The following is a 25,067-nucleotide window of genomic DNA, read 5'->3' as shown; positions in this document are numbered from 1 at the left end:
TGATGGCATGAATCTGATTTAACCAGGGGAACTGGGCATTCCATATTCAGGGGGCTCATTCAACCCTGGGAACTCGGCAACTCCGTGGAAAAAGCATGCCTTCAACTTCAACATATTTTAATCCAACTTTCAAAATATTTTAAAGTAAATTACACCAACAGTCACTCAATTCACTTAGGTTTAATTTTAATCACTCAACTTTTGAAAAATGACAAAACAATCACTAACGTTATAAAAAAGTGACAAAATAGTCATTGATTAACAATTTTCGTTAGTGTCTTAACAAGACTGTTGATGTGGCAAGTTGACTACCTGATATGGCCAGTTAACTTGCCACGTTGGTGAAGCAGTTGAATGGGTCTTGGTTTGGGTGGGTTTAGGGAAAAAATTGAAGGGTTATGTTGGTTTAGGGCAAAAAATTAGAAATTGATTGTGATTAAGGGGAGGAGGAAAAGAAAATCAATTTGGGAAAAAATTGATTGCGATTTGGGTTAGTTTGGGTTGGAAACTGATTCGGGAATCGTTGGTTTAGGCTTAGAATATTGATTTGATAATCGATTAATATGGTATAGGGTTAGAAATCAATTGATCTTTTCTGTTTGGGGAGAAAAGAAGACAAAACCAGAAGCCTATCAGTGTTTTTGGTTCTCAGCGACAATGGTCAATAGAAGAGAAGCTGTCAATGTTGTTACATCCACTATAACGAGTAAGTTTTTGCATTTAGTTTTTTTTTTGGATTTAGGGTTACTTAGGGTTATTTTGATTTCAATTTTGATTTTAGATTTAGGGTTATTTTAATTTTGGTTTCATTTGTTATTAATGTGCATGACAAATTAGGGTTTGGTTATTAAAGTGAATGGTAGATAATGTGTATGGTATGCCATGTGCATGATGTTTATTGTTTGTATCAAACTAATGTTTATTGTTTGTATCTGCCATTGTTTGTATCCTAGTTGCTATATTGTATGAATGACAATATCAAATTTGTTATTTACCTTCTATGTTGTATTGGTTATTGTTTGTCATTGCCTAGGTGTAGGCTTAAAGTGTTTGGTTATTGTCTACCATATGCATGACAGAAATGGTTGTGTTTGTATTATATTATTTTTGTATTGGTTATTGTCTGACAGAAATGATTAAATGTTTGCCTATGTTGTATTAAATGGTTTGGTTGTTGTCTACCTTTATTGATGAGTAATTTGTTTGGCAGGTTTAATTGATGACAATTTTAATGAGACTGAAGAAGAAATGTCTGAAACTGATGTGTCTAGTAGTGATGTATTTGAAAGCGATGTGTCTAATAGGATAAGAGTTTATTTAGATGATTTAAACATTGATGATATAGAAGTAGGTGAACTGTGTGATAGTGATGATTCTAGAAGATTAGATAGTGCACATAAATCTGACTCAAATGGCCAAAATTGGCCTGAGTTCAACCCAGAGAATGACATGAGTAATCCTAGACTTAAGGTTGGAATGTTATTTAAGTCCAAAGACAGTCTAAAAGAAGCTTCCAAGCAGTATGTTAGGTTGAATAGTTATTTTATTAAGTTTCCCAAAAATGATCTAAAAAGGTTAAAGGTAGTCTGCAGTGAAAAATGTTCTTGGTTCATATAGGCCTCTAGATTAAACCCAATGACCTTACTGACCAAACTTGGTTAATTAGGAGTTTAAACCCTAACCATACTTGTTCTAAAGTCTATAAAAATAAGAATGTAACCTCAGCTTGGATAGGTCAACATTATAAAGAAAAATTTATTATTGATCTTGATTATTCTCTGAAATCATTCCAATAAGATGTCAAAAGAGATTTATGTTGCATAGCCTCACTAACCAAATGTAGGAGGGCTAAACCTAGGGCATTGGAATTAATTGAAGGAGCTCATAAGGCTTAATATGAGAATATTTATGAGTATTTGTTGGAGGTTAGGACCCAAAATGAGGGAACAACAACAATCTATTATCTGGATAACAGGTTGTTTCAAAGGATGTATGTCTGTCTGCAGGTATGCAAAGATGGCTATAGGGATGGTTGTAGGAGGATAGTAGGTTTAGATGGATGTTTCTTGAAGGGCTACTATAGTGGCTACTTACTTGCAACTGTTGGGATAGATGCAACTAATGACATCTATCCTATTGCATATACTGCTGTTGAAAGTGAAAACCAAGCATCATGGCTTTGGTTCTTGGAGTTGCTCACAATAGACTTAGAAATTCTGAGCTCATACGAAATATCTTTCATGTATGACAAACAAAAGGTAAAACTCCATTTGTTTATATTTTATGTTGTCTTTATTTAGGGTTTAAGGTTTGTCAAAAAATTAAATTGTATTTGTTCTATTTGCTAGGACTTTTAGAAGCAATATATATGTTGTTTCTTAATGCAGAACAAGACGCTATGTTAGACACCTACATGCCAATTTCAATAAAGCTGGTTTCCGAACAAAGGAATTGAAAGATTCGCTTTGGAAAGCTTCTAGAGCAAGCACTCCAAGAGATTTTGAGGATGTTATAGATGAATTGAAGAAAACCAATAAGTATGCTTATGATTGGTTGAAGGAAAAGAACCCTACTCACTGGTCAAGATCTCATTTCTCAATTAGGAGCCATTCTGACATGTTGGTGAATAATCTTTCTGAATCATTTAACAAGGTAAACCCCTATTTTTTATGTTTCTTACTAATCATTAGCAGTTCACTAATCCTTTATGTTGTTTATTGGTAGATGATATTAGAAGCAAAAGAGAAACCTATTTTGACCATGATGGAAACAGTAAGGACTAAGATTATGTTGTTGATTGTCAAGAAGAAAGAAGAAGCTAAAAAATGGAAAGGAATGTTGTGTCCAAAGATCAGGAAAAAGCTAGATGTCAATATCAAAGACTCATTGAGGTAAAGTTACCCTTTTTAATATTTCTAGTGCCTTTATTCTACCTTTATGTTGCTGGTTAGATGTTGTTTTAGTGAGTTTTTTTAATATGCATGTAGTGTTTTTTAATTTTTCTATGTCTAATTGTTGGTGAGGCTAGTCACATGCTGTTGATTGTTTTTTAATATGCATGTAGTGTTTTTTAATTTGTCTGTGTATGATTGTTGGTGGGGATGGTCATATGTTGTTGACTATTTTTTAATATGCATGCAGTGATTATTTTTTAGGTATGTGTGTATATGATTGTTGGTGGGGATGGTCATATGTTGTTGACTATTTTTTAATATGCATGCAGTGATTATTTTTTAGGTATGTGTGTATATGATTTTTGGTGGGGATGGTCATATGTTGTTGACTATTTTTTAATATGCATGCAATGACTATTTTTTAGGTGTGTGTGCGTGTGTGTGTGTGCGCGCGCATATGATTGTTGGTGGGGATAGTTACATGCTGTTGACTATTTTTTAATATACATGCAATAACTATTTTTTAGGTGTGTATGTATGATTGTTGGTGGGGTTGGTCACAATGTTGTTTTAGTGACTTTTTTTAATATTGTTTTGGTGACTATTTTTTAGGTGTGTTTCATCACATGCTAGTGGGAATAAGTATCAGGTTGAATGTGGTCCAAACAGTCAGTATGTGGTGAACCTAGTTGAGAATTCTTGCTCCTCCAGGAATTGGGATCTCACTAGCATCCCTTGCATACATGTGCTGGCTGTCATTCATCTAAAAAATGAGTTCCCAGAGACTTATGTACAAACATGGTACACCAAGCAAACCCAACTTGACATTTACTCTAATTTCATAAGGCCAGTAAGGGGTCCTAAACAATGGGTGTCTTTGTCAAACATGCTGCCAATACTGCCTCCTACACTAAGAAGGCCACCTGGCAGACCTACTAAGGTGAGAAGGAAAGAACATAATGAACCATAAACAACAGAAAGGTTGAGAAAGAGAGGGGTGGACATGAGGTGCAGTAAATGCAAAAAAAAAGGCACAATAAAAGGAGTTGTAAAAGGGAAGTTGGCCAAAACATTCTAGTAACTCATCTACCTTTGCTTATTATATTACTTAAGTTACGAGTTTGCTTGATGGATTTCACTTGTTCCTGTAGGTCAAAAGACACAAAGTTGGTGTTCACAACCAAGTGGTTGCCCCAACTCAGCAACAGGTTACCCCAAATCAGCAAGAGTATACCCCAACTTAGCAGGAGGTTGCCTTAACTCAGTTACAAACTACCCGAACTCATCAACAATTTGCCCCAACTCACCAAAAAGATGTTGCCCCAAGAGAAAAGGTCCTATTCAAGAGGAAACCAACCACTGTTTGATGGATGCCTCCTACTCAAGAGTCATCTATGACAAACCAATGATGACATTATGAATAGACCTTATTTTGTTAACTTTTTGAAATTGTGTAAAATTGCGTATACCTACTTAGGCAGATTAATTTTTGTAAATTTGCCTATGATTGCTACTGTTATCTAAACTTAAGCATATAGCCACTGAAATTTTTTGTAAATTTGCCTACAATTCACATCTGTTCAATTGTGTTGAATTGTAGGAAAATTTGGCAATAATTTGCCATTCCTTCCTTTTGTAAATAGTTTGACGTTTGGCCTTAATATATGAGCATTGATCCATGCAATTTGGCAATGAAATCAAATTTGTGAGATTTGAGAAATACAAATGTTTCTCTCTCTTTTTTTCATCTGTGTTATCTCTTCTAACATATGAGCATTGAGAAATACAAATGAAATGAAGATTAAACATTCTTTCAAGTCTTTCAACTTTGAAATGAAATCAAATATTACAAAACAACTTTCTAACCACATATTCTCCCATTACAATTTGTAAGCAACAACAATATTACAAATCAATTTGTAAGCAACAACCACATATTCTCCCACTTAAAGGCTTTCAACTTTGAAGTTTGTAAGTAACAACATAAGCTGGTTAGCCATGTATACCGACAGGCATGTATAACAACATAAACAACAATATTACAAAACATAAGTTGGTTAGCCATGTATACAAGCAGCCATGTATAACAACATAAGCAACAATATACCAACAACAATATTACAAAACATAAGTTGGTTTTCAGTGCTAACAACAACATAAGTTGATTTAAGGTTTAAAATAGCAACACAGTTACAAATACAAGCACCAAAAACCATGTTTTTCTCTCCGTCCTCCTTGCATCCTCCAATGTCCTCACTTTTTTCAGAAGACCCAACAACACAATTTGTGAATGAGGCGTCAATGGTGGATCAAACCAGATGAAAAAACGACATGGTTTTCCAAACCCACTCCCAAATTTCTTACACCTAAAAAACCTCCTACCTGGGTTGTCATTGGACCAAGACGTGTTTAATTTAGCTGGGTTTCCATAATAGCACACCGGAATTACTCTAGGCATCTCCATTTTTTTCTTTTCTCCTCCTACTTCTTCTTATTCTCCTCCTCTTCCTCCTTTTTTTCTTCTTCTTCTTCTTTTTTTCTCTTCTGAATCTACTGCTCAAACCTTAAATGGTTGCTGATATGGTGTTTAAATTGGTGCTAACCAGCCAGATGGACGGTTAATGACACCAAGCAAGCCGTCATCTGCCATGTCACTGTCGTTACTTTTGTAACAGAAAACGACACAGGATTTTTTTGTTATTTTTCAAAAGTTGAGTGACTGAAATGAAATCTAAGTGACTGTTTTATCAGCTACCCCAAAGTTGAGTGACTGTTGGTGTAATTTACCCAACATTTTAATTCAATCTTCAATTTATAACCCCTAACTATTTTTCATCCTCATCTAATCTTCCTCACTTTATTTGTATATTTATTTATTTATTTTCTTTTAGAAAGATTGAAAAGCATTTTGTAGTGTTTATTTTCTGTCCAAAAAAGTGCCATAGCTTTATCAAAGCTAAGACTCTAAATTTGTTAGTTAAATTTTAAAAGTCGTTCTATCAATTAGATTTGTCAATCTAATCATCAATTTAGACGCTAAATATTAATTTAGATCTTATGTAGATAATTCTTAAAACACGTAGATCAAATTGTAAAAAAATAACATGCATGTTTACATAGATAATTTGACTTTGATGTGTTAAAAAAGATTGTGTTTGTTGGAATATTTTCAAATATTTATAGTATCCCAATAATTATAAATGAATGGCTGTAATTAATCAAAAGATAAAACTTTTGGTTATTGGTCAAAAGTTATATCATTTGATTTTTAAAAAAGAATTATAACTATTCAAAAAATATTATTTGAATAGTTACAAAATTAAATGAATAATTATTATTATTTATTTATTCATAAAGACACCTATTGAAAGATGTCTCTATGAAGAGATGAAAATTTCTATAAATAGGAATGAGATTTCATTTGGAAATATATCAACAAATTCTAATACTCTTTCTTTCCTTCCTTCATTTTCTAATATTATTAGATTATTCTATAAAGTATTACTGCAAAAATCCTTTGTAGAAATTGAGTTTTTTGTTATACATTGCTTAGTGCATAGTGGACTATTCTCGTCAGTGCAAACCGCAAATAGTCATTGGCTTCATTGTATCCTCGAGGTTAATTTGCTTGGAACTCATTTGCACACCGAAGGTAGGTGTGGGCGAATATAACCTTAAAGATAGTGGCTTGATACACGCCTTGGAGCCTGTCCTATTTCTTCTTTTTCTGTTCGAGTTTCGATCGTGTGTTCGAGATTTACCTTACCGGAGTTTTGAACTAACAGTGTTAATAAAATTTAAGAATGATATTTCTTTTTCTTAATACAAAAGATCAAAATTATCCATACACATATTAAATTTAAGCCAGTATTTAAAGTCGGGACTAATAATTAAGATGATAGAAAAACCTGATTAATTTATATTATGTTTACTAATATTAAATTCTTTTACTAAATTTAGTGTTGTATATTTTGAATGCTCCAATGTGTTGGCATCTTTAGGAAAAAAAAGTTTAGCAATTGAAACAAATTTATTGGAAGGATGTTCTTCAATAATAAAAGAAAATTGGAAGGTTGTTGGATAACACACAGTTGACTTTTTAATCACTAAAGTTGACTGGACCTCCAATAAATATTGGAGTTCTTATTTTGCCCCTTCAATTATAATATTTTTAGTGTAATAATGATTTTAATTATTATTTAATATATATGTAATATAAGTATTTTTGTACATTTAGTTTCAATATAAATATATGTTTTATTATAATTTAACATAAATGGCATTTATTATTTATTATTTAATTTAAATATGTTCTTTAATAATTTATAATAATAGATACAAATATAGGGGTGAGCGTTCAATCAAATCGAGTGAAAAAATTTCAAGTTAATCGAGTTGACGAATCTTATTTTATCATCCTAACTCAATTTGAATTTTTTTTTCAAATGGTGTAGAGTGAAATGAAATTCGAGTTGAGTCGAACCGAGATAAATTGTTCAAATTAAATTAAAAAATTAAACATGTCAAATTAAAATATTGTTACATTATAACTAATTACATGTTAGAGCACATAAATTTGAAAACATTTTCAAATATTTTAGTATGATAAACTTGAATCATTAATTAACTTATTTAGGTCCCAAAATTATTATTCTAGAAAATTTTTAATTTTTTAATTTTCTTTATATATTTTTTAAAAAATATAAATTTTGAAATTTTTATAAATATTTTGAATTTTCGAAAATTATTTTGAATGTTTTTTGTAATTTTTGTTGGAGAGAGACCAATAGGCCAAAAGGGTATTTACACTAATATGTTATTTGAATAACTCGAATTATTCGAGTTGTAAAATTTAACTCGATTTGAACTCGGATAGTTTGAATAACTCGATTCAATTAACTCGAAATTCAAATTTTTTTTCGATTTTTTTAAATCGAATTGAGTTTTGCTCGCGGCTATACAAATATCTTATTTATTATTATTATTTTGTTGGTGAAATCTTATTTTTTATTTTGAATGTTTGAATCTAATCACGTTTTTCACTACAACAACCGTTTTTAATTTCCCCATAGCTAACAACAAAAGATTCTTCCGGGTTTCAATTCCTCATTGATTTGTAATTTAGAAAGAAATGAAGACAAATTACAGGTCCATCGCTCAGTGTGAACATAAGTTTATGGTTTGAGAAGATGAATGATGACATTTGCTTATATAATTACACTTCTATTCTCTAATCACAGTTTGTTTGATTGTTGAAATCCAAAAATGGTAGAGTATGAACTTCACTTTTGTATTCAAATGATGTCACAGTAAGAGCAGACCAAGTCCAAACGCGGAGTTAAAAAAAAGAGAGTAGCAGCAGTCAACCCGTATGGGCGGAGACCCAGACATGAAAATATTTCATTAATGGAAAAACTCACATATGCTGCTGCTGCGCTATATATAATACTCATTTCTACGTATACAACTCACCCCATTGTTAGAGAAGAAGAGAAAATGGGAGGTTACAATGAAAAGAGAGGTTTATTTTTAGTAATAGTGATGCCGATGTTGATGTGTACCAATCATTGTTTTGCAGCAGCGGTGAAGGACGAGGGGTTGGTGGAGATGGAAACGAGTCTATTATTTCCAGATGGATCAAGTGAAGCTAGTTTTTTGGGAGCTCTTCGCGCCGATTCCACATGCGGGCGAAGAGGTTCAAACAAATGCACTCCAGGGTCGAATCAGCCAATACCACCTCCGCCTTGCGGCGGCGGCTCATTCAATCGTAACTGTTAAAATATTATTCGCCTTGCTAATGAAGGAGCATGTACTCTCTTTTTTAGATTAATTAAAATATTAATGTTTTGGAAGTTAGTTTGTTGGTTTGCTCATTGTTATAATTTGAATAAGGGAAAGAATCGTAAGTAATAAATAGTGAAAGCCTCATCAGTATCAATTTTTTAATAATGAATTTGAAAAAAATCAAATCCAAATTAAAATCTTGAAATTCAAGATGATGATGTAACATAAAACTATTAGAAAGGAATAATATCCATGTTTTATATAATCCTTTTTCATTTGAATAAATATCCAAATTTGTTGTTATAAGATATGAACTTATTTTAACATCAGTAATGAAAAGTGAGAAAAACGATATACTTTAAGGTTAAAGTGTACATTAAATCATTATTATTTCACAAAAATATTTGGCTTTTAATATATCAATTTCGCCGACAAATGTTAGGTGGATTGTCTTTTCATGGAGAAAACTCATATTCGAGTTTTGGAGACTACATTATTGGGATGAATAGCTACAAACCTTGAAAAAGATTTATCTTTTATGAATAGTAAAACGAACATCAATGATACTTTAATCATATTATTTAAAGGATCTCTCTATTAAGTAGAAGTTGAAAAACTATTGTTTAAGCTACACTTTGATAAGGTTTAAAACAGCGATGACGATAAGATTAAAACCAATGATAGAATATGTGTTTCAGATTCAAACAACGGTAAGATAAAAATGAAAATGCCCATAAAAGTCATCAAGTTAAAAAAGATTTTTATAAACTATTTATATATTTAAAATAATTTAAAATTTAATATATAATATAATATTGTTTATTTGTATTTATATAATTGATAATCCGACAAAGTTTAACATAAAAAATAATCAGTTAAAAAGCATTTTAATGAATAAAATTAAAATTTGAAGGTTGAAAAGTCTGAGAGCTAAAATTTAATGGAAATAAATAGAATTAGTGGAGATGTCATTATTTAAACAACTTGGTTGAGTTATTGTGAAACCAAGAGATGATTTTCTTACATTATTTGTGCGAGCTGACAACCCTGAACTCTACATTATAAACCATCAAGATAGAAGAGGCCATAGTTCCTCTCTGATGCTGGACCTGGCTTCCGATTCTCATTTTAAACAACAATAACATATAGTCGGTGTGCCTTGTTTCTCTTCTATCCTTTTTCTTCCTTAATTCAACTTTTTTTCCCCCTCCCACACCCCTACTTCCAACACCAGACTCCCTTTGCTCCCTGCTCTCAATGATTGCGAAGGGGCGGAAGAAAGGTGCGCAGGCCTAGTCTGGTGTTGGAGGGAAAAAAAAGTTGTATTCGGGAAGAAGAATGAACTATGACCCAAAAATAATAATAATAAAAGAAAATTTTGATTGGTGGAAAAGTTTGACTTAGTATTTTATAATTAGATTTGATCAACAAATGATGTGCCAAGTCAGTGGCTATGGGGTAAAAGTTAAGTGATTAAAATGATAAAAATTTCTGACAGGTGATGAATTTGGATGTGACCAAAATAAAAACATCCTAAAAGTTGGGTAATCAATTAAGTAATTTACCCCATATTATATATATATATATATATCCAATTTAACTGTATGATTTCTCGTTACAAGAAAGGTGGCATTCTTGTAAATAGAATTCGAATGTCGATATATTTAAAGGTAATTTTATAAACAAATTGAGTTGACCCAAAATTCTACGTTGCCTAATTAAAAAAGGAAATAAATAAATAAATAAATTGTAAGTGCGATGGATAAAAGAAATACAAGAAAAATAAAAGATACACCACCTTTTAAATTAAGCAAACGTTATTGGCTCTCGGCTTCCAACATTAAAAAATGATCCTAAAAATTATACCTCAATCTCGATATTCTAACATAAAATTAAACAGTAAAAACAATAAAATTACATTTTCAACCTTAAAAACTATTAACATAAAATTCTTTGCAGTGGCAAGACAAAACCTATCTTCAAACACAATGACATCTACAAACATGGTCCATGGGAAGCTTGAAATCAGCAGCTTGAAGATATAAGCCCAAATCACTGAAATAAAAGGACACATATAAATCATACAATGGTCTATCAATACCAAACAATGTTTTAGAAGTAAAAGCACTGCAGTAACATTTTGCTGCAAAAGTATCGAACCCCGAATTTAACTCACTTGATACATGTATAGGCTCAGAGTTCAAATCCCATCATCTGCAGTTCTTTCTCTATAATCCCAGACTACACTAAGACCTCTATAGTACCAAAACATGAAAAACATAAATCATGGCCCTTATTTTAAGACTACTGTTAAATTTACAATCCATACAAGGCTCTATGTACTTTTTTTTTTTTCAGAAGCTCCCTTGTATTCAAGTATGGTTAGCATCCACAACAACATCAAACAGTTTGTTAATAGCTTAAATTTATGGAACTGAGAGGGAGGATGAAATTTTAATATATCTATAAGATTTCTTTGCATTTCACCTACCTTGAGTTTCCTATGATCGGAAGCGTCTGTATATATGCAATGCTTTCTCAAGGCTGGCGGAAAGAGCTTGCTCCTTGCTCATGGTGCTTATCGATTGCTTGGTTATCGACGGAAATGTCATGGCTGCTTCCTTCTGTCTCTGGGGCTATCTCTCTCACATCAGCTATTCTTGCCTCTGTTGCCTGAATATCACTCCATTCACCCTCACCAACTGGTTGGATGTTGACTTGATCCACTGCCATGCGGACTACGCTCTCCCCTGGCACCGGCACTGCTCTAGAAACGCTAAGACAAGCTTTATCGACATTCTCTGACAAGTCAACATTCTTCGTATCAGGTGGACTGTTACTGGTATTTGAAGACTCGGTCTTCTCCTCAAAAATTTGCTTTGCGTCACTCTGTTGTCTGTGAATTAAAATAGAAGACAATATCAACTCCTGTAGCCTCACAAGCATATGTATGATTCTAGTTTCAGTTCTACAACAAATACCTCAACAATACTAAACAAAGTTATACAGAAGCTATAAACAAGTAAATGGAGAGAAAATGGCTTTATCACCCAAAAGAGGGGAAAAAACAAGAGAGTATTTCGTTACCATATGAAACAATTTAATCAATGCACTTTTACTCTTCTACCTATGATTTTGTCTTAATTTAGGTTTCTAGATTGAACAGGAGAGCAGCAGGAAGTTAGATGAAAGCACACAATGTTTTATGTATCCTCAAACCTTGATTGCTATCCAAGCATACCACCTTGAGCCCAGATGGCCACAAAACATATAATTTCATGATGTGAAAACACACAAAGACTTCTGCATTTTCAAGCATGATATTGAGATTTTCTCCAGTATTACTTGACGTGCAGGGTATAATAAAAAACTAATTTCTCTTGTTAATTATTTCTTTATCTAGAACTTCAAGTTTTTCAAATATTTCCTGTCGTTTATCAAGTGCATGAATTTACAAGCCACAGTTCTAAGGATGGTAAAATTCTTTAAAAAATAAGACATCAAACCTTTGGAGATGTGCCTGTAAGACATTCACATAAGCAAGAAGTTCTTGCTTTTCCTTCACCGCAGCAGCCTCTTTCTGTGCTGCATCTTTTATTCTTGCCTCAGCATCCATTTCAGCAACTCTGACCTTCTCTTCTGCTCTCACAACTGCTGCTTCTAATATCACAGCACTCTCTCGAGCTTTTGCAAGCTCAGTACGCCACATATGTGCCTCCTGCATGGCAGTCTCTCTCTGCCTAATCAATTGATCTCTTTCTTTACTTAGGGACCCAAGCTTTTCTTCAGACTCCCTCAGCTACAAACAACAAAGAAATGACTTTACAGCAAAACTTACTATGATTACAAGTCATATATGTTACATTGGAATCAAGAAGCCCAGGTCAAGACAATTGAAGGTGACTTCTCAAAAGCCAATGTGAAAAGCAATGTTAGTGACATTAAGTGAATTAGATTTGAACAATAGAGGAGGATGAGAGAAGGCCAAAATAAATGATTTTGGGATGCAATTGACTCCATCAGATCAATATGCTAGCAACAAGATGTGAATGACAATTTAAATGTAGTCATACCTTTAACATGAAAGCTTCCTTTTGATTTTCAGAATCTTTTGCTAAGCGCTCAATTTCTGCACAAGCAATTCTTCTTTGTTCATCCATTATATGAGCTGCAGATGCTGCAGATTCAGCAGCTTCAGCAGTCTCTGAAAGTTTGTCTGCTATTTCTCTTATTGTTGAATCACGAGCCCGAAGATCTCGAGCCAAATTCTGCAATTCCTCATCCTTGACTCTTAGTGTCTCCTACAAGATTTAGCTACCAATCAGAAAACCAAATTTAGGTAGAACGAAATACTTTTAACTAACAAAGCATTAACCTCAATAAGGAGACAAGCCAATGAGTTAAAAAGCCTGCTTAAGAAGCACAAACAACACATAATATCCATTTAATAGCTGTCAACCCAGGACAAGATCATTTTCCAAGCTCAAAGGCCCAAACTGGAGTAAAATTTTCTTAGCATCAGCATTATCAGGATATTCATCATTATCTCCAATTTGGCGCACCACAGTTGGCCCTTATTATCACACCTTAAAATCTAGATAACTATAACAAGACAGGACCATGACCCAAGAGTGTCAGCTAGAGTTACTTTTGCACTAGTTGGACCTAAATATATACCACCAATCTTCCCAATACACTGCCAACAATGGATTTAAATTAACAATTATGAGAAACCATCATTTAATAGTATAACAATTATTTGGTTAGCTCACAACCATTATTTAATGGTAAAATGGACCACAACCATGCATTGATTGGCATGTAACTCGAGGGGATCATCAATTTTGGCATAATATGATAGCAAGGATTTCTTGATTGCACCAACACAAGCCGCAAGTTACAACACCTAAGTAGAAGCACACATCCAATTTCCAAAAATTAACAGTTTTCTTATCTCAACCAAGCTTGCCACAACGTTTTCACATTGTTTGAAGCTATACAACTAACTTGAGTAGGGGATAACACAAGTTTTGCCATGAAGATTTCAACAAGTATTCAATTCCATAATATGTGGATGCTATTGCTATGATTGCTTGCAAAGAAAAAGTTCATTAAGCCAAAATAATCTCATTGAAGAAATACTAATGCCAAAACCTATTAACTTATAGAAGTGTCATGCATGTCAAATGATCCCAAGAAGTCAATAATGTAAAGGTATAAATCCTTTGTTTTAGCAAAGATGGAAAACCAGAAAGCTGTATATCTACCCAAAAAGCAGAATCACCCAGAAATGTAAGCATGACTAGGTTACACGGATTCAATATGGCTGTGAAAATTTGTTACATCATGGTTTGTATAAATTTAAAAAATGTGGAATACCAAAAATCAACCAAAAAGAGTAGAGATTGGATTCTGGTTCAAGGATGTTCAGTTGGAAAAGGAAAAGAAACAAACCCAGAACTTGGTTGACTTATAAAAGAGCAATAGAGATCAATAGGCAGTTAAGAGTTAGTCATGAGCTTTCTAAGGGAAAGGGATAGAAAGATTAACTTGCTGCTAACTCTTGCCAAGAAAACTGTACAGCCCAATACAACAATTGGAGTACTTCTTATAGCACAGAAAACCAAATGAGATTGATTCTAGACCTTGAAAAAGATGAATCATTAGCTATCCAAAAAAGCTTAAAACAAAATTTCTGCCACAGTAGCTTGCACAGGTTGCTAAGCTGTGCCCATTAAAGTACAGAGCACGGTATTTTCTTTTCTGCAAAATTGTGCTCATGCACCAGCGGTCATCTGCATTGATGTTGTACACTCGTGCAAGTGCAGATTCACACATATTCAACAGTAAAAGCTTTATGTTGTGGAAAGAAAACCAGTGTGAAGTGCAACCATTAACTACTCCTATCCATCAATGTAAAATAATTCAGAAATAGTAGAATAATCACGGACATCACATCTTCTCTCTGACTTATATCATTTCACTTCCTATATGTGCTCATGGCCAAAGATGGGAGCAAGGAAAAAGGTGATAGATACGGGGGAACAATAAGCTACTAGCATCTTGGTTAAGGCACTGAAATAATTTCTCTTAATTAATTATTTGTTATATCCAACACAAATTTCTTAGCCATGTCATTCCATTTCAGAAAAGTATTCTGAGGCAAAACAGTCTACTCCATCCTATATAGAAAGCTAGGTAATGCAAACTGGAGTCTAGCAAACCTGACTATTAGCAAAAGAAGCATTTGACTCCACACCTCAGGAACAAATAAAAAGGCATATATCAATCTATCCAGTTACTTTAAGTACAGCCAGCAGAACTGAGGGTAGGAATTTTAGGGTTTTTCCATCTACCTAATCTTACTGCCAGACAGAAGCAATCTGCTAAGAGCATGTTTACATGAGAATCTACTAGATTGCTAAATAGATAAAATAATGGTAAACATTTCACAATGTCAAATACAAAAGGATAATTAGACTGTAAATATATGTCAAAAATTTTAAGCATCACAAGTCCAGCTCCTAACATTATGGAAAAGGTTATCTTATCAAGCATAAATGTTTTGCACTTCAAACATGCTCTTACAATAAGTTGTGTGTGTGAATGAGGCTTCAACCTGTTCTGTCTGAGAATAAGACTTCAATCTACGTATAACACTGGTATCTTCAAATAACTTAAAATCACAGCCCATAAACACAAGAATAGGAGAAACTGCTGATAGCATACCTTCATAATTGTAAGGTCATCCATTGGACCATCAGTGGGTACATTTGTCACCAATCCTAAGGCATTTCTCAAAGATATCTGCATTGCTGCTTCAATTTCTTTAGAACATTCCCTGGCTGTTGAATTTGCGGCAGCAACTACAGTTGCAACCGTACCCAACTTTGCAGAACCATTCCCACTTAAGGAATTGACAGCCTCTTTGTGGGCCTTTAGAACCAACTGCGTTGCACTACAACAATCAAACAGCAACATGAGGATAAAACAAGGTATACGAAAAATGAGGTCCGAAATGAGTCAGTAAATTATGTGACATGTATACTTTTCAGATGACAGGAGATAGTATCAGCCATCATCTTCAGACAAGGTGAATTAAAGTGATAGGAATTATGTTACACGCGGAATCAATCAAACTTAACAAGAAATAAATATATATACATGTATATAACAGAAAATAGAACAGTAAAAAGCTAACTTACTGTAAAGTTGATACCCAAGCTCTTGCAGCACCAGGAGTCTCCGCACAAAGAAAGTAGTCATTTTTCTGGGGAGTCCCAATATCTAAATGGTATTGTTAAGAAGCATGCAAGTTTAGCAACTAGATTTTCCACATAACATAAAAAAGAAAACACTTAAAACATTTCAATTTTTCATTCGAAAATTATTTGGATACAGAAACAGCAGCCTTCGTACTTTGGAAGTCCACTGCAGCAAAAAAAGTAAAAAATATATATTAATAACAATTCTCAGCCAAAGAATAGGGACTCAAGAGTCTCAGACCACCAATAGACCAAATTAGAAACAAGAAAATCACTTACTGAAAGTTAACAGGAGATATGGCAATGGTGCTGTTTTCATTGAACGTCATGATTCCCTTAACAGTTGGCTCATTCCTCCTAGTCCTAAACCAACCAAAAAAAAACACAAAACAACAGAATTCCTAGTTTAGTTTCAATCTCAAAAAGAAAACAAGGAATAAGAACCTACAGATACACTTACTTGTATTCCATTTTCCCTGTTGTGGGGTCTAATATCACCCAACGTTCATTCCATTTCCTCAACTGTTAAACCAATGTACATCACATAAACCAAATCACCAAAATTTCTTGAAATTTTAATTTTTTTAAAAATGAAAATTATAACTGAAATAAAAATCGAAACTTAGCTCGAATTTAGTACTGTAAATGCAAATTATAAAATTAACGAGAGAGAAAGAGTAGAGGAAGATCATACGGTTTCAGATCGCTTGAGAAGTGGACCTTGTAGCAAGTTCCTACCAGAGCCAGAGGCCAGCTGCCGTTTGATCTTTTCCAAACTGTTCTCCGTCACATCCCTAACTCCCTGTTCCTTTTTCAAATAAAAATTAAAAAAAATCAATTCCAATTCTGATTACTATTAATAAAAAAAAGAAAAGGATTTACCGTAGAAGCGCCATTGGAAGCCATGGAAGATCAAATCCGAGGGGAAAAAAAGCTCTAATCTTCAGCTGAGAATATTTAAAAAAAAAAACAATATTTACTTCGTAGAAATATTGCGTTAGTTGGGTTTTTGTGTTTTTATTTTTTTTAATTTTTTAATTAAACAGTGAGCCGTTAGGTTTGTCGCATGGACCAGCAGTTACGCCATGCTTTATTTTCCCTTTTTCTTAAATTCTTTTTTCAACTTTCCCCCAGTTGTAATTTTCCTTGTTTTGTTGTGACCATTTAATTTATTTCTATTAATAGAAATATCTATATTTATCCAGTCAAGTTATTTTTATTTTTTAAACTTTTATAATATTTGTTTTATGGAGTTCGTTTTTCCCAAGGAAATAAAGTTACTGGCAATAATTAAATATTTTTTTGAAAAAAAAAACATTTTTTCTTTCATTTTGTTTGACTGGATTTTATCACTTCATCCTCCAGTCTCGGTTCGTCTAAAATCGAGTGTTGTCCAAATATGTTCTTGCAACACACCGTTGAGGGATCCGGGTTCTGATCAAATCTTTTGGCGGTGGCTATCGGTAGAGAATTTCTCCCTTACAGAAATATATACATCTTTTTAACATTAATGGATCAAGACTTTTTGGGTATGACAGATTCATTTGGAGAGTTATGGCGAGTTTCTCTATGGTTGTTTATTCGAAAAAGATTTTTGACTAATGAGGAATGTAAAAAGAGAGGTAAGACATCGATACTTTTTGCAAACACTGTGATTAGCCTATAGAAACGGCAATTCACTTAGTAAAAGACTGGTTTTGCTTAATCTATTTGAAATGCATTGATAAATTGTAATTTTTTCTTTAACTTAACATTTGAGTAATGGATTCACTGAAATATCATGAACAAAAGGGAATTAAAATTTGATGGCGGAGAATGGTCGGCATTTTTTGCAATAGTCACTTGGTTCTTTTGGAAGAATCGTAATGACTTTATCTTCAACAATGTTAGCGGGAGTAGCTAGAATTTAATAGCCTCGACTACGGCATGGGCAAGATTGTTTGGAAATAATGGCAGCATGGAGCAAATGGCATGCAAGTTAAGGATAGAAAATAGCTGGCAAAGGCCTAAACCGGGATGGGTCAAGATTAATATTGATGGCTAGATGTCGACAAGCAGACAAAGGGCAACAATAGGAGGAGCATTGAGAGGACCAAGCAAAGGGTGGTTGGTGGGTTTTGAAATGGTAATAAGTATGGCTAGCATCTTCCAAATTGAAGCTCAAGCTATCCTTGAAGGCTTGAAGCTAGCATGGATGAGGGGTTTCAAACAAGTTGAGGTGGAAAGCAACAATGCCCTGTTAATTGATACTATTAGGAACAACTTTGCAGCAAATAGTAATACAATAGAAGTCCGACTGATTCATGAGTGGTATAATAGAGACTGATAAGTTAAACTTCGACATGTCTTGAGAGAAAGTAATAAGGTTGATGATTGCTTAGCAAAGACAATAGGGGTGGAATGAATTAATTGGTTGTATTGGTTGATCCACCATCATATGTACGAAGGCTTTTGGAGAAGGATATTAACAGCTTGATGCAAGTGCGTCGTTTGGGTTCTAGCTTTAGTGGTATTTTAGTCATGTACTAAATCCGCCTTTTATTTTCAACCAAAAAAAATTAAAATAAGTTTTTTTTATAAAAATTTTAATTTAAAATAAAAATTAGTTGTACCAAATATCTTCAGGTTATAGATACATAAATCATTCTAAAAAAATTTGTCTCAAAACAATTATGTTGAATAAACTAAACAACCTTAGAGAAGATAAGGAAGGGATCAAACCCCTAGCAAGATGATATACTTTGCAAAGGGACCTCGCTTGAGATTAATCTTACGAAAATCTTCGAGAAGTAAAAGTGTTCATTGTTCCATCACTTTTTAGCACCAACTTCTCAATATTGAGACCAATTATATTTGATATTATCAAGTCTACTCAAGCAGACCCTAAGCATGGCCATCCATCACACTACCCTTAAATCTACATGGTAAGGCATCATTTTGAGCGAGAAACATCAAGCTTTCCTCATTTATATAAGCTTTCCCCATCACCAAATACAGATCAAGTCTGAATCTTCCACAAACACTCTACTCGACTTCTTTCCTAACCCTCTGATCTCACCATCATTGTCCCACATGCCACAAATGACTTTCCACACCCCAACAATGTGAACCACCCATAACTTTCAATATTATCAACAAAATTCTGATTTGATATCTAAATTTTTAAAAAATTCATCCCAACTTTTAAATTAAAATATCATTTAAATCATGTCTTTTCATTAACCTTTCATGTTAAATGTTGGCTTGAATATTTATATTTAAATATATTTATCAATTCATACCTATTTTTAAAAAAAGGAACCATAGCTTGAATATTTATATTTAAATATATTTATCAATTCATACCTATTTTTAAAAAAAGGAACCATATCGTTAACAGGGCACTAATTCAACTAACATTGATGATGTTCAAAGCTATTGAAAATTGCGAGTTGTCGAGTTCAAGTGGATTTAGACATATAATGTCTTTCTCGTGTTAGTATTTCGTTAGGCATTTAAGAAGCTAAAATTAAATTAAGAAATTACATATCAAGGATTAATATGTAGTTTGCCCATTGAACTTGCCCAAAAGTACTTAATTGGTACATGAGTTTTTTTTAACCTATTTGGTACCTAAACTTTTTTTTGTACCTAGTTGATACTTGAACTTGTATTTCATCACCCAAGTTAATACATTCGCACTAACATTGTTAGTTTATGCTGACGTGGCATTAATGGCCAATCTGATGGTGACACGTAAAAACTTCTCAATATGCCACATGACGAGCATAAATTAAAAATATTTAAAAATAAATTAATTAATTAATAAAAAAAGAGTAAATTTTGTTCAGCTTCATTCTTGATGTGAAAAAATATACAACTTTTTCTATATTAATTTATATGTTTTTAATTTTTTTTAATTCTTGAAATTTATATTTGCCACATGACATACTAAAAGGCTTCTACAAGTCACCAACGGATTAGTTATTAATGCCATGTCAGTATAAACTAATGATATTAGTACAGAGATACCAACTTAAGAGATAAAATACAAATTCAAGTATCAACTAAATCTCATGAAAAAAGTCAGATACCAATTAAATACCTGTGAACAAGTTCAGACTAACCCTAAAAAAGAGTATATTAAATCCGAAATTTGAGAATGAATATCCCAATGATCGAAGGTAACACAAGATTCAAATCCACCTGTACATACTTAAAGCCCAAAGCCCATAAAACCGAATATGCTAGGGTTTCACTAAACTCATATTATATATTACCTCATTTTCCAATTAATATTTTTCCTTTCTGGTTTTGCGCCAGGGCGAGAATCAAAGCCGCCGTCGCCATGGTGAAGATTCTAAAGCCCAACAAAGCTGTCATTGTCCTCCAAGGCCGTTACGCCGGACGCAAAGCCGTGATCGTAAAATCCTTCGACGACGGCACACGTGACCGTCCCTATGGCCACTGTTTGGTCGCGGGGATAAAAAAGTACCCGAGCTAGGTCATCCGCAAGGACTCCGCCAAGAAAACCGCCAAGAAATTGCGCGTCAAGTGCTTCGTCAAGCTCGTGAACTACCAGCACCTGATGCCCACACGATACACCCTCGACGTCGACTTGAAAGACACCGTCACCGTCGACGCGCTTCAGACCAAGGACAAGAAAGTAGCCACTTCTAAGACTATCAAACAAAGGATGGAAGAGAGGTTCAAAACAGGAAAAAACAGGTGGTTCTTTACCAAGCTGAGGTTTTAAGTCTTCCTTTCCTTTAACATTTTCCATAGAACCTCTTATGTCGTTTGCACTCCTCTTGGTGCTGTACTTAAATTCAACCTTAGATGGATACGGAAAAAAAGCTTGAGAATTCGAGTCTTCGTTGTTTGGCCATTTTTGTATCATCATCGATGCTGTATTGAGTTGAACTTGGTTGTACCTTCAAGCGAATTCCGCTCTTCAATTCTTCCATGCTTAACTTCGATTTTCTGGTTCCACATCAATTTTCCCTGATTTAGTCATTTCATGGGATTTTCTCACTAATTATTATTTTTTTTGGAAAAAAATCGAAAGTTATGGACGTGGTGGTCCTAAAATTGTAGACGAAATGGTAATGTTTACTTTAACTTGAGATCAAATCGTAACTTTATAGAATAAAGATCATCTTTCCCTATCCCTATCCCTAGTCACTTTTTATATTTTGGCCATTTTCCTTTAAACCTTGGTACGAACAGAATATAATTCTCATAAGAACAGGTATTGACGTCATCAATACCAACAATAATTCATGGTCAACATCAAAGCGGCAATATAACGTCCACATCATAAAAATTAAAGATTAAATTCGTATTTCTTACACCTAAATTAAAGGATAATAACGCAACATGACCAAGTGGTACTACTGGCGTCTGCCAAGTTGAGTACTATTTTGTCAGTTGCAATATACCAAGTTTTACACTGTGGAATATTAATATAATAATAAAGTTATATAAAGTCCAGTAGCTTCGATGAAACCATAAGTTATACACGATATTATAATAAAAGTATTAAGTCCTAACATAAAAGACAAAATGCTCATCCTTTAATTTTACCCAAATCCAATGACGATCCATTTTAGCTTTAATTAATTTAATTTTCTAGTTCTTAATCCAGCCACTTAATCAAACGGACTTAACGACAGCCTCCCCTTTACCTAACGATCATCACATAAAATACAAAAATGATTTTAAAGAGTAAATGAAGAGATAAAGTTATCTACCTTTTTTTTCTCTCCTTGATGATAGAAATTTTCTTTCAGTTTCTCACCTCCCAAACAGGCCCAGCAACTTTCAATCTCTGACACAACTCTGCAAAAAAACTCTGTACAGGAAGAACTTTTGTTAGTCCTCTTCAAAAGATATTTGTCCCTTTTCTCCCAAAAGTTCCTCACCTTTCGAATCTATTCTCCTTTCGCTCTTTCTCTCTCTCTTAATCGATCATGCTTCAAAGCTTAGTTCCTCAATCTCCAATCAGTTCCAACACTACTAGCTCTAATCCTAGCTCCTCCATGAAGTCAAAGCGCGTCGAAAGAGACGTCTCCGCAGCTACCGGCGAAGATTCCACTGCTGATGATCCTTCTAACAAGCGTCCTAACTACTCCTCCGGCGACAAAGCAGCTGCCGCCGATGAACATGATGAAACGGTGATAGAAGGTGAGTCTACAGGGTTAAGGCTTTTAGGTCTCCTGCTCCAATGCGCCGAATGCGTCGCCATGGATAACCTCGAGGACGCCACCGATCTTTTACCTGAAATATCCCAACTCTCTTCTCCGTTCGGCTCATCTCCCGAACGTGTCGGCGCGTACTTCGCACACGCTTTGCAGGCACGCGTGGTGAGTTCTAGCTTAAGAACCTATTCTCCCCTGGATAACAAATCACTTACCTTGACTCAGTCCCAAAAGATCTTCAATGCGCTGCAATCTTACAATTCGATAAGTCCTTTGGTCAAATTCTCTCACTTCACCGCCAATCAAGCCATCTTCCAAGCATTGAGTGGTGAGGATTGTGTCCACGTCATCGATCTCGACATCATGCAAGGTCTCCAATGGCCAGGATTATTCCACATCCTCGCCTCCCGGTCGAAAAAGATCCGATCAATGAGAATCACGGGGTTCGGATCCTCGTCGGAGCTCCTGGAGTTGACCGGGAAAAGACTGGCGGATTTCGCGGCATCGTTAGGGTTACCATTCGAGTTCCATCCGCTGGAGGGCAAAATCGGAAATGTAACAGATCTGAATCAACTGGGAGTCCGGTCAAGTGAAGCGGTGGTGGTCCATTGGATGCATCATTGCTTATACGACATAACGGGGAGTGATTTGGCGACGTTGAGATTGTTGACGGTGTTGAAACCGAAATTAATCACCATCGTGGAACAGGACTTAAGCCACGGGGGTAGTTTCCTAGGGCGGTTCGTGGAAGCATTGCATTACTACAGCGCGTTGTTCGACGCGCTGGGGGACGGGTTAAGTGTGGACAGCCTAGAGAGGCACACGGTGGAGCAGCAGCTGTTCGGGAACGAGATTAGGAACATCGTGGCAGTTGGTGGGCCCAAGAGGACGGGAGAGGTTAAAGTGGAGAGATGGGGTGAGGAGTTGAGACGGGTCGGGTTCCAACCCGTGTCGTTGGGTGGAAACCCGGCAGCGCAAGCAAGCCTTTTGCTGGGGATGTTCCCTTGGAAAGGGTACACCCTGTTGGAAGAGAATGGGTGCCTCAAATTAGGGTGGAAAGATCTGTCTTTGTTGACTGCCTCCGCCTGGCAGCCGTCCGATTAAATACATTGTTCTCTATTTTTGTGTATCTAAATTTTCTAAAAATATTTCTCCAAACCTATAAAAATATATCCCCTCAATTTTCAGGATTTTTTATCATAATAATTTATGGAGAAACAACTCTGTTCTCAACTCGTTTTGTGACTTTTTCCTTTTATTTCCTATTATTTTTGCTTTTGATTTTCGTTTTTTAAAGCCAAAAATAATTTAGTCAATGTTAGGTATTAAAAACAAAATTGATTTCAAACGAGCAACATAAGCACTTTCCGACATTTCTGCTTCAATCTAATCAACCATCCAAATATCTTTTATTATACTAATATTTTCTAACTCTTATGAAGACTCAATCTTACATTTTCCTACATTGACAATAATATTTATGTCAATCAAGTTAATACTCAATCGGTTATATTATATTTATTTTAAGAAAAACAAATTAAATAATAATAAAATTAAGAAGTTCTTTTACAAATTAAAATTTATGTTATAAATCAAAATATAAAAATAATTACAAATTTAAAAAAGAATATTTTATAGCAAGGTTTTCTATGGTAATTTAGCTGAGTTGGCATAGTTGTTCAATTGCCACGTGGAAGCAACTATTGTTAATGGTAACTCAAAATTTGTGTGGCATAGTCTTTGCAAAAGTCAAATTGTTATTGGTGATTAAACTTTCAGTTGAGTCAAATTGTGCATGATTAACGTTCAAATATTAAGTAGTAATGACTGTTGAAACATTGGTAGATTATTTCTTTCCCAAAATATTAGATTTAATTGTAAACATAAATAAAATTCTCATTTAATACGCCTTAATTAACTTGCAAATTTTTTATTTGTCTTTTTTTTTATCCAATTTTAATTTTTGCTTCTATTTATATTATTGTACACCAACCAACATTCCTATTCAAAATTCGCACTCAAAATATATTTTTTTCATTAGCACAAAATACCTATTTAATATGCTTATATTTGTTAGATATTTTATTTAATCACATGGCTGTTAAAATTTACTTATTATTTTTCAATATGATTTTTCCTAGTCTTTAGGTAGTGGTTTAAGTTGTCAATAAACTAAGAAGCTATTTTTAGTGGTGTTAATCACGTCCCTTTTATTTAGTTTTTTTTTTGTTTATGTAATTGCCTATATAAGGCATTGCTTTGCTGAAATAAAGGACAAAGTTTTCCAGCTCATTAATTCTATCAATGGTATCAGAGTCAGGTTATTTTTAAGTGAAACACGTGAGGGAGGGTAAGAGTCTGTAGCAGCAATAGAAGCCAACACATGGCTACAGACAACTTTGTGCAGCCGGCAATTCCACAGTTCAATGGTCACTATGATCATTGGAGCATGTTGATGGAAAATTTTCTAAAATCGGAAGAGTATTGGCAGGTTGTTGATAGCGGAATTACCGAACCTGCAACGGGAACTCCTTTAACAGATGCGAAAAGAACGGAGCTGAAAGCATTAAAGTTGAGAGATTTAAAGGCAAAAAAATATTTGTTCCAAGCTATTGATTGCTCAATCTTGGAAACAATCTTTCAAAAGGACACCTCAAAGGAAATTTAAGACTCCATGAAAAAGAAGTATCAAGGAAATGCGAGGGCGAAGCGAGCACAACTTCAAGCTCTCCGTGGTGAATTCAAGACTTTACGCATGAAGTCTGGTGAGACAGTTTCAGATTACTTCTCAAGAACGATGGCGATCGCAAACAAGATGGGGACAAGTTTGAGGACGTTGCAATTGTTGAGAAGATTCTTCGATCCATGCTACCGAAATTTAATTTTATTATTTGCTCCATTGAATAATCGAAGGATCTTGATACTCTCTCCATTGATGAGTTGCA

The 25,067-nt window shown here is 34.2% G+C and overlaps 3 protein-coding genes and 1 pseudogene across 4 annotated transcripts; 3 read left to right on the top strand and 1 right to left on the bottom strand.

Annotated features, from left to right (window-relative positions):
* The first annotated feature begins 657 nt into the window (after positions 1–657).
* LOC107908342 (uncharacterized) lies at positions 658–4,138 on the top strand. Its single transcript, XM_016835532.1, has 7 exons — positions 658–706; positions 1,211–1,470; positions 2,007–2,242; positions 2,388–2,652; positions 2,725–2,891; positions 3,507–3,834; positions 4,046–4,138. The coding sequence occupies exons 1-7, from the start codon at positions 658–660 to the stop codon at positions 4,136–4,138; spliced, it is 1,398 nt and encodes a 465-aa protein (XP_016691021.1).
* A 6,312-nt stretch (positions 4,139–10,450) lies between these two features.
* LOC107915492 (differentially expressed in FDCP 6 homolog) lies at positions 10,451–17,088 on the bottom strand. Of its 2 annotated transcripts, none has more exons than XM_016844648.2 (11): positions 16,826–17,088; positions 16,638–16,751; positions 16,404–16,465; positions 16,223–16,306; positions 16,078–16,109; positions 15,884–15,965; positions 15,408–15,636; positions 12,752–12,979; positions 12,185–12,477; positions 11,170–11,574; positions 10,451–10,733 (listed from the first exon to the last, which is right to left on the bottom strand). In XM_016844648.2, exons 1-10 carry the CDS (start codon positions 16,847–16,849, stop codon positions 11,217–11,219), a joined length of 1,506 nt encoding a protein of 501 aa, XP_016700137.1. In that variant the 5' UTR covers positions 16,850–17,088; the 3' UTR covers positions 10,451–10,733; positions 11,170–11,216. The 2 variants fall into 2 exon arrangements, with proteins under 2 accessions (XP_016700137.1, XP_016700139.1); XM_016844650.2 differs by having other exon boundaries at positions 16,638–16,745; positions 16,826–16,972.
* Positions 17,089–20,145: 3,057 nt separating this feature from the next.
* LOC107915486 (60S ribosomal protein L27-3-like) lies at positions 20,146–20,901 on the top strand (annotated as a pseudogene).
* Positions 20,902–21,662: 761 nt separating this feature from the next.
* Positions 21,663–23,355, top strand: LOC107915480 (scarecrow-like protein 23). Its single transcript, XM_016844639.2, has one exon. It carries the CDS (start codon positions 21,895–21,897, stop codon positions 23,224–23,226), a length of 1,332 nt encoding a protein of 443 aa, XP_016700128.2. The 5' UTR covers positions 21,663–21,894; the 3' UTR covers positions 23,227–23,355.
* The last annotated feature ends 1,712 nt before the right edge of the window (positions 23,356–25,067 follow it).

Source organism: Gossypium hirsutum, chromosome D08, assembly GCF_007990345.1.
Source record: "Gossypium hirsutum isolate 1008001.06 chromosome D08, Gossypium_hirsutum_v2.1, whole genome shotgun sequence".
In the NCBI taxonomy this organism is placed as follows: domain Eukaryota; kingdom Viridiplantae; phylum Streptophyta; class Magnoliopsida; order Malvales; family Malvaceae; genus Gossypium; species Gossypium hirsutum.
The sequence above is the reverse complement of the archived record's forward strand: the minus strand, read 5'-3'. Positions and strand labels throughout refer to the sequence as shown.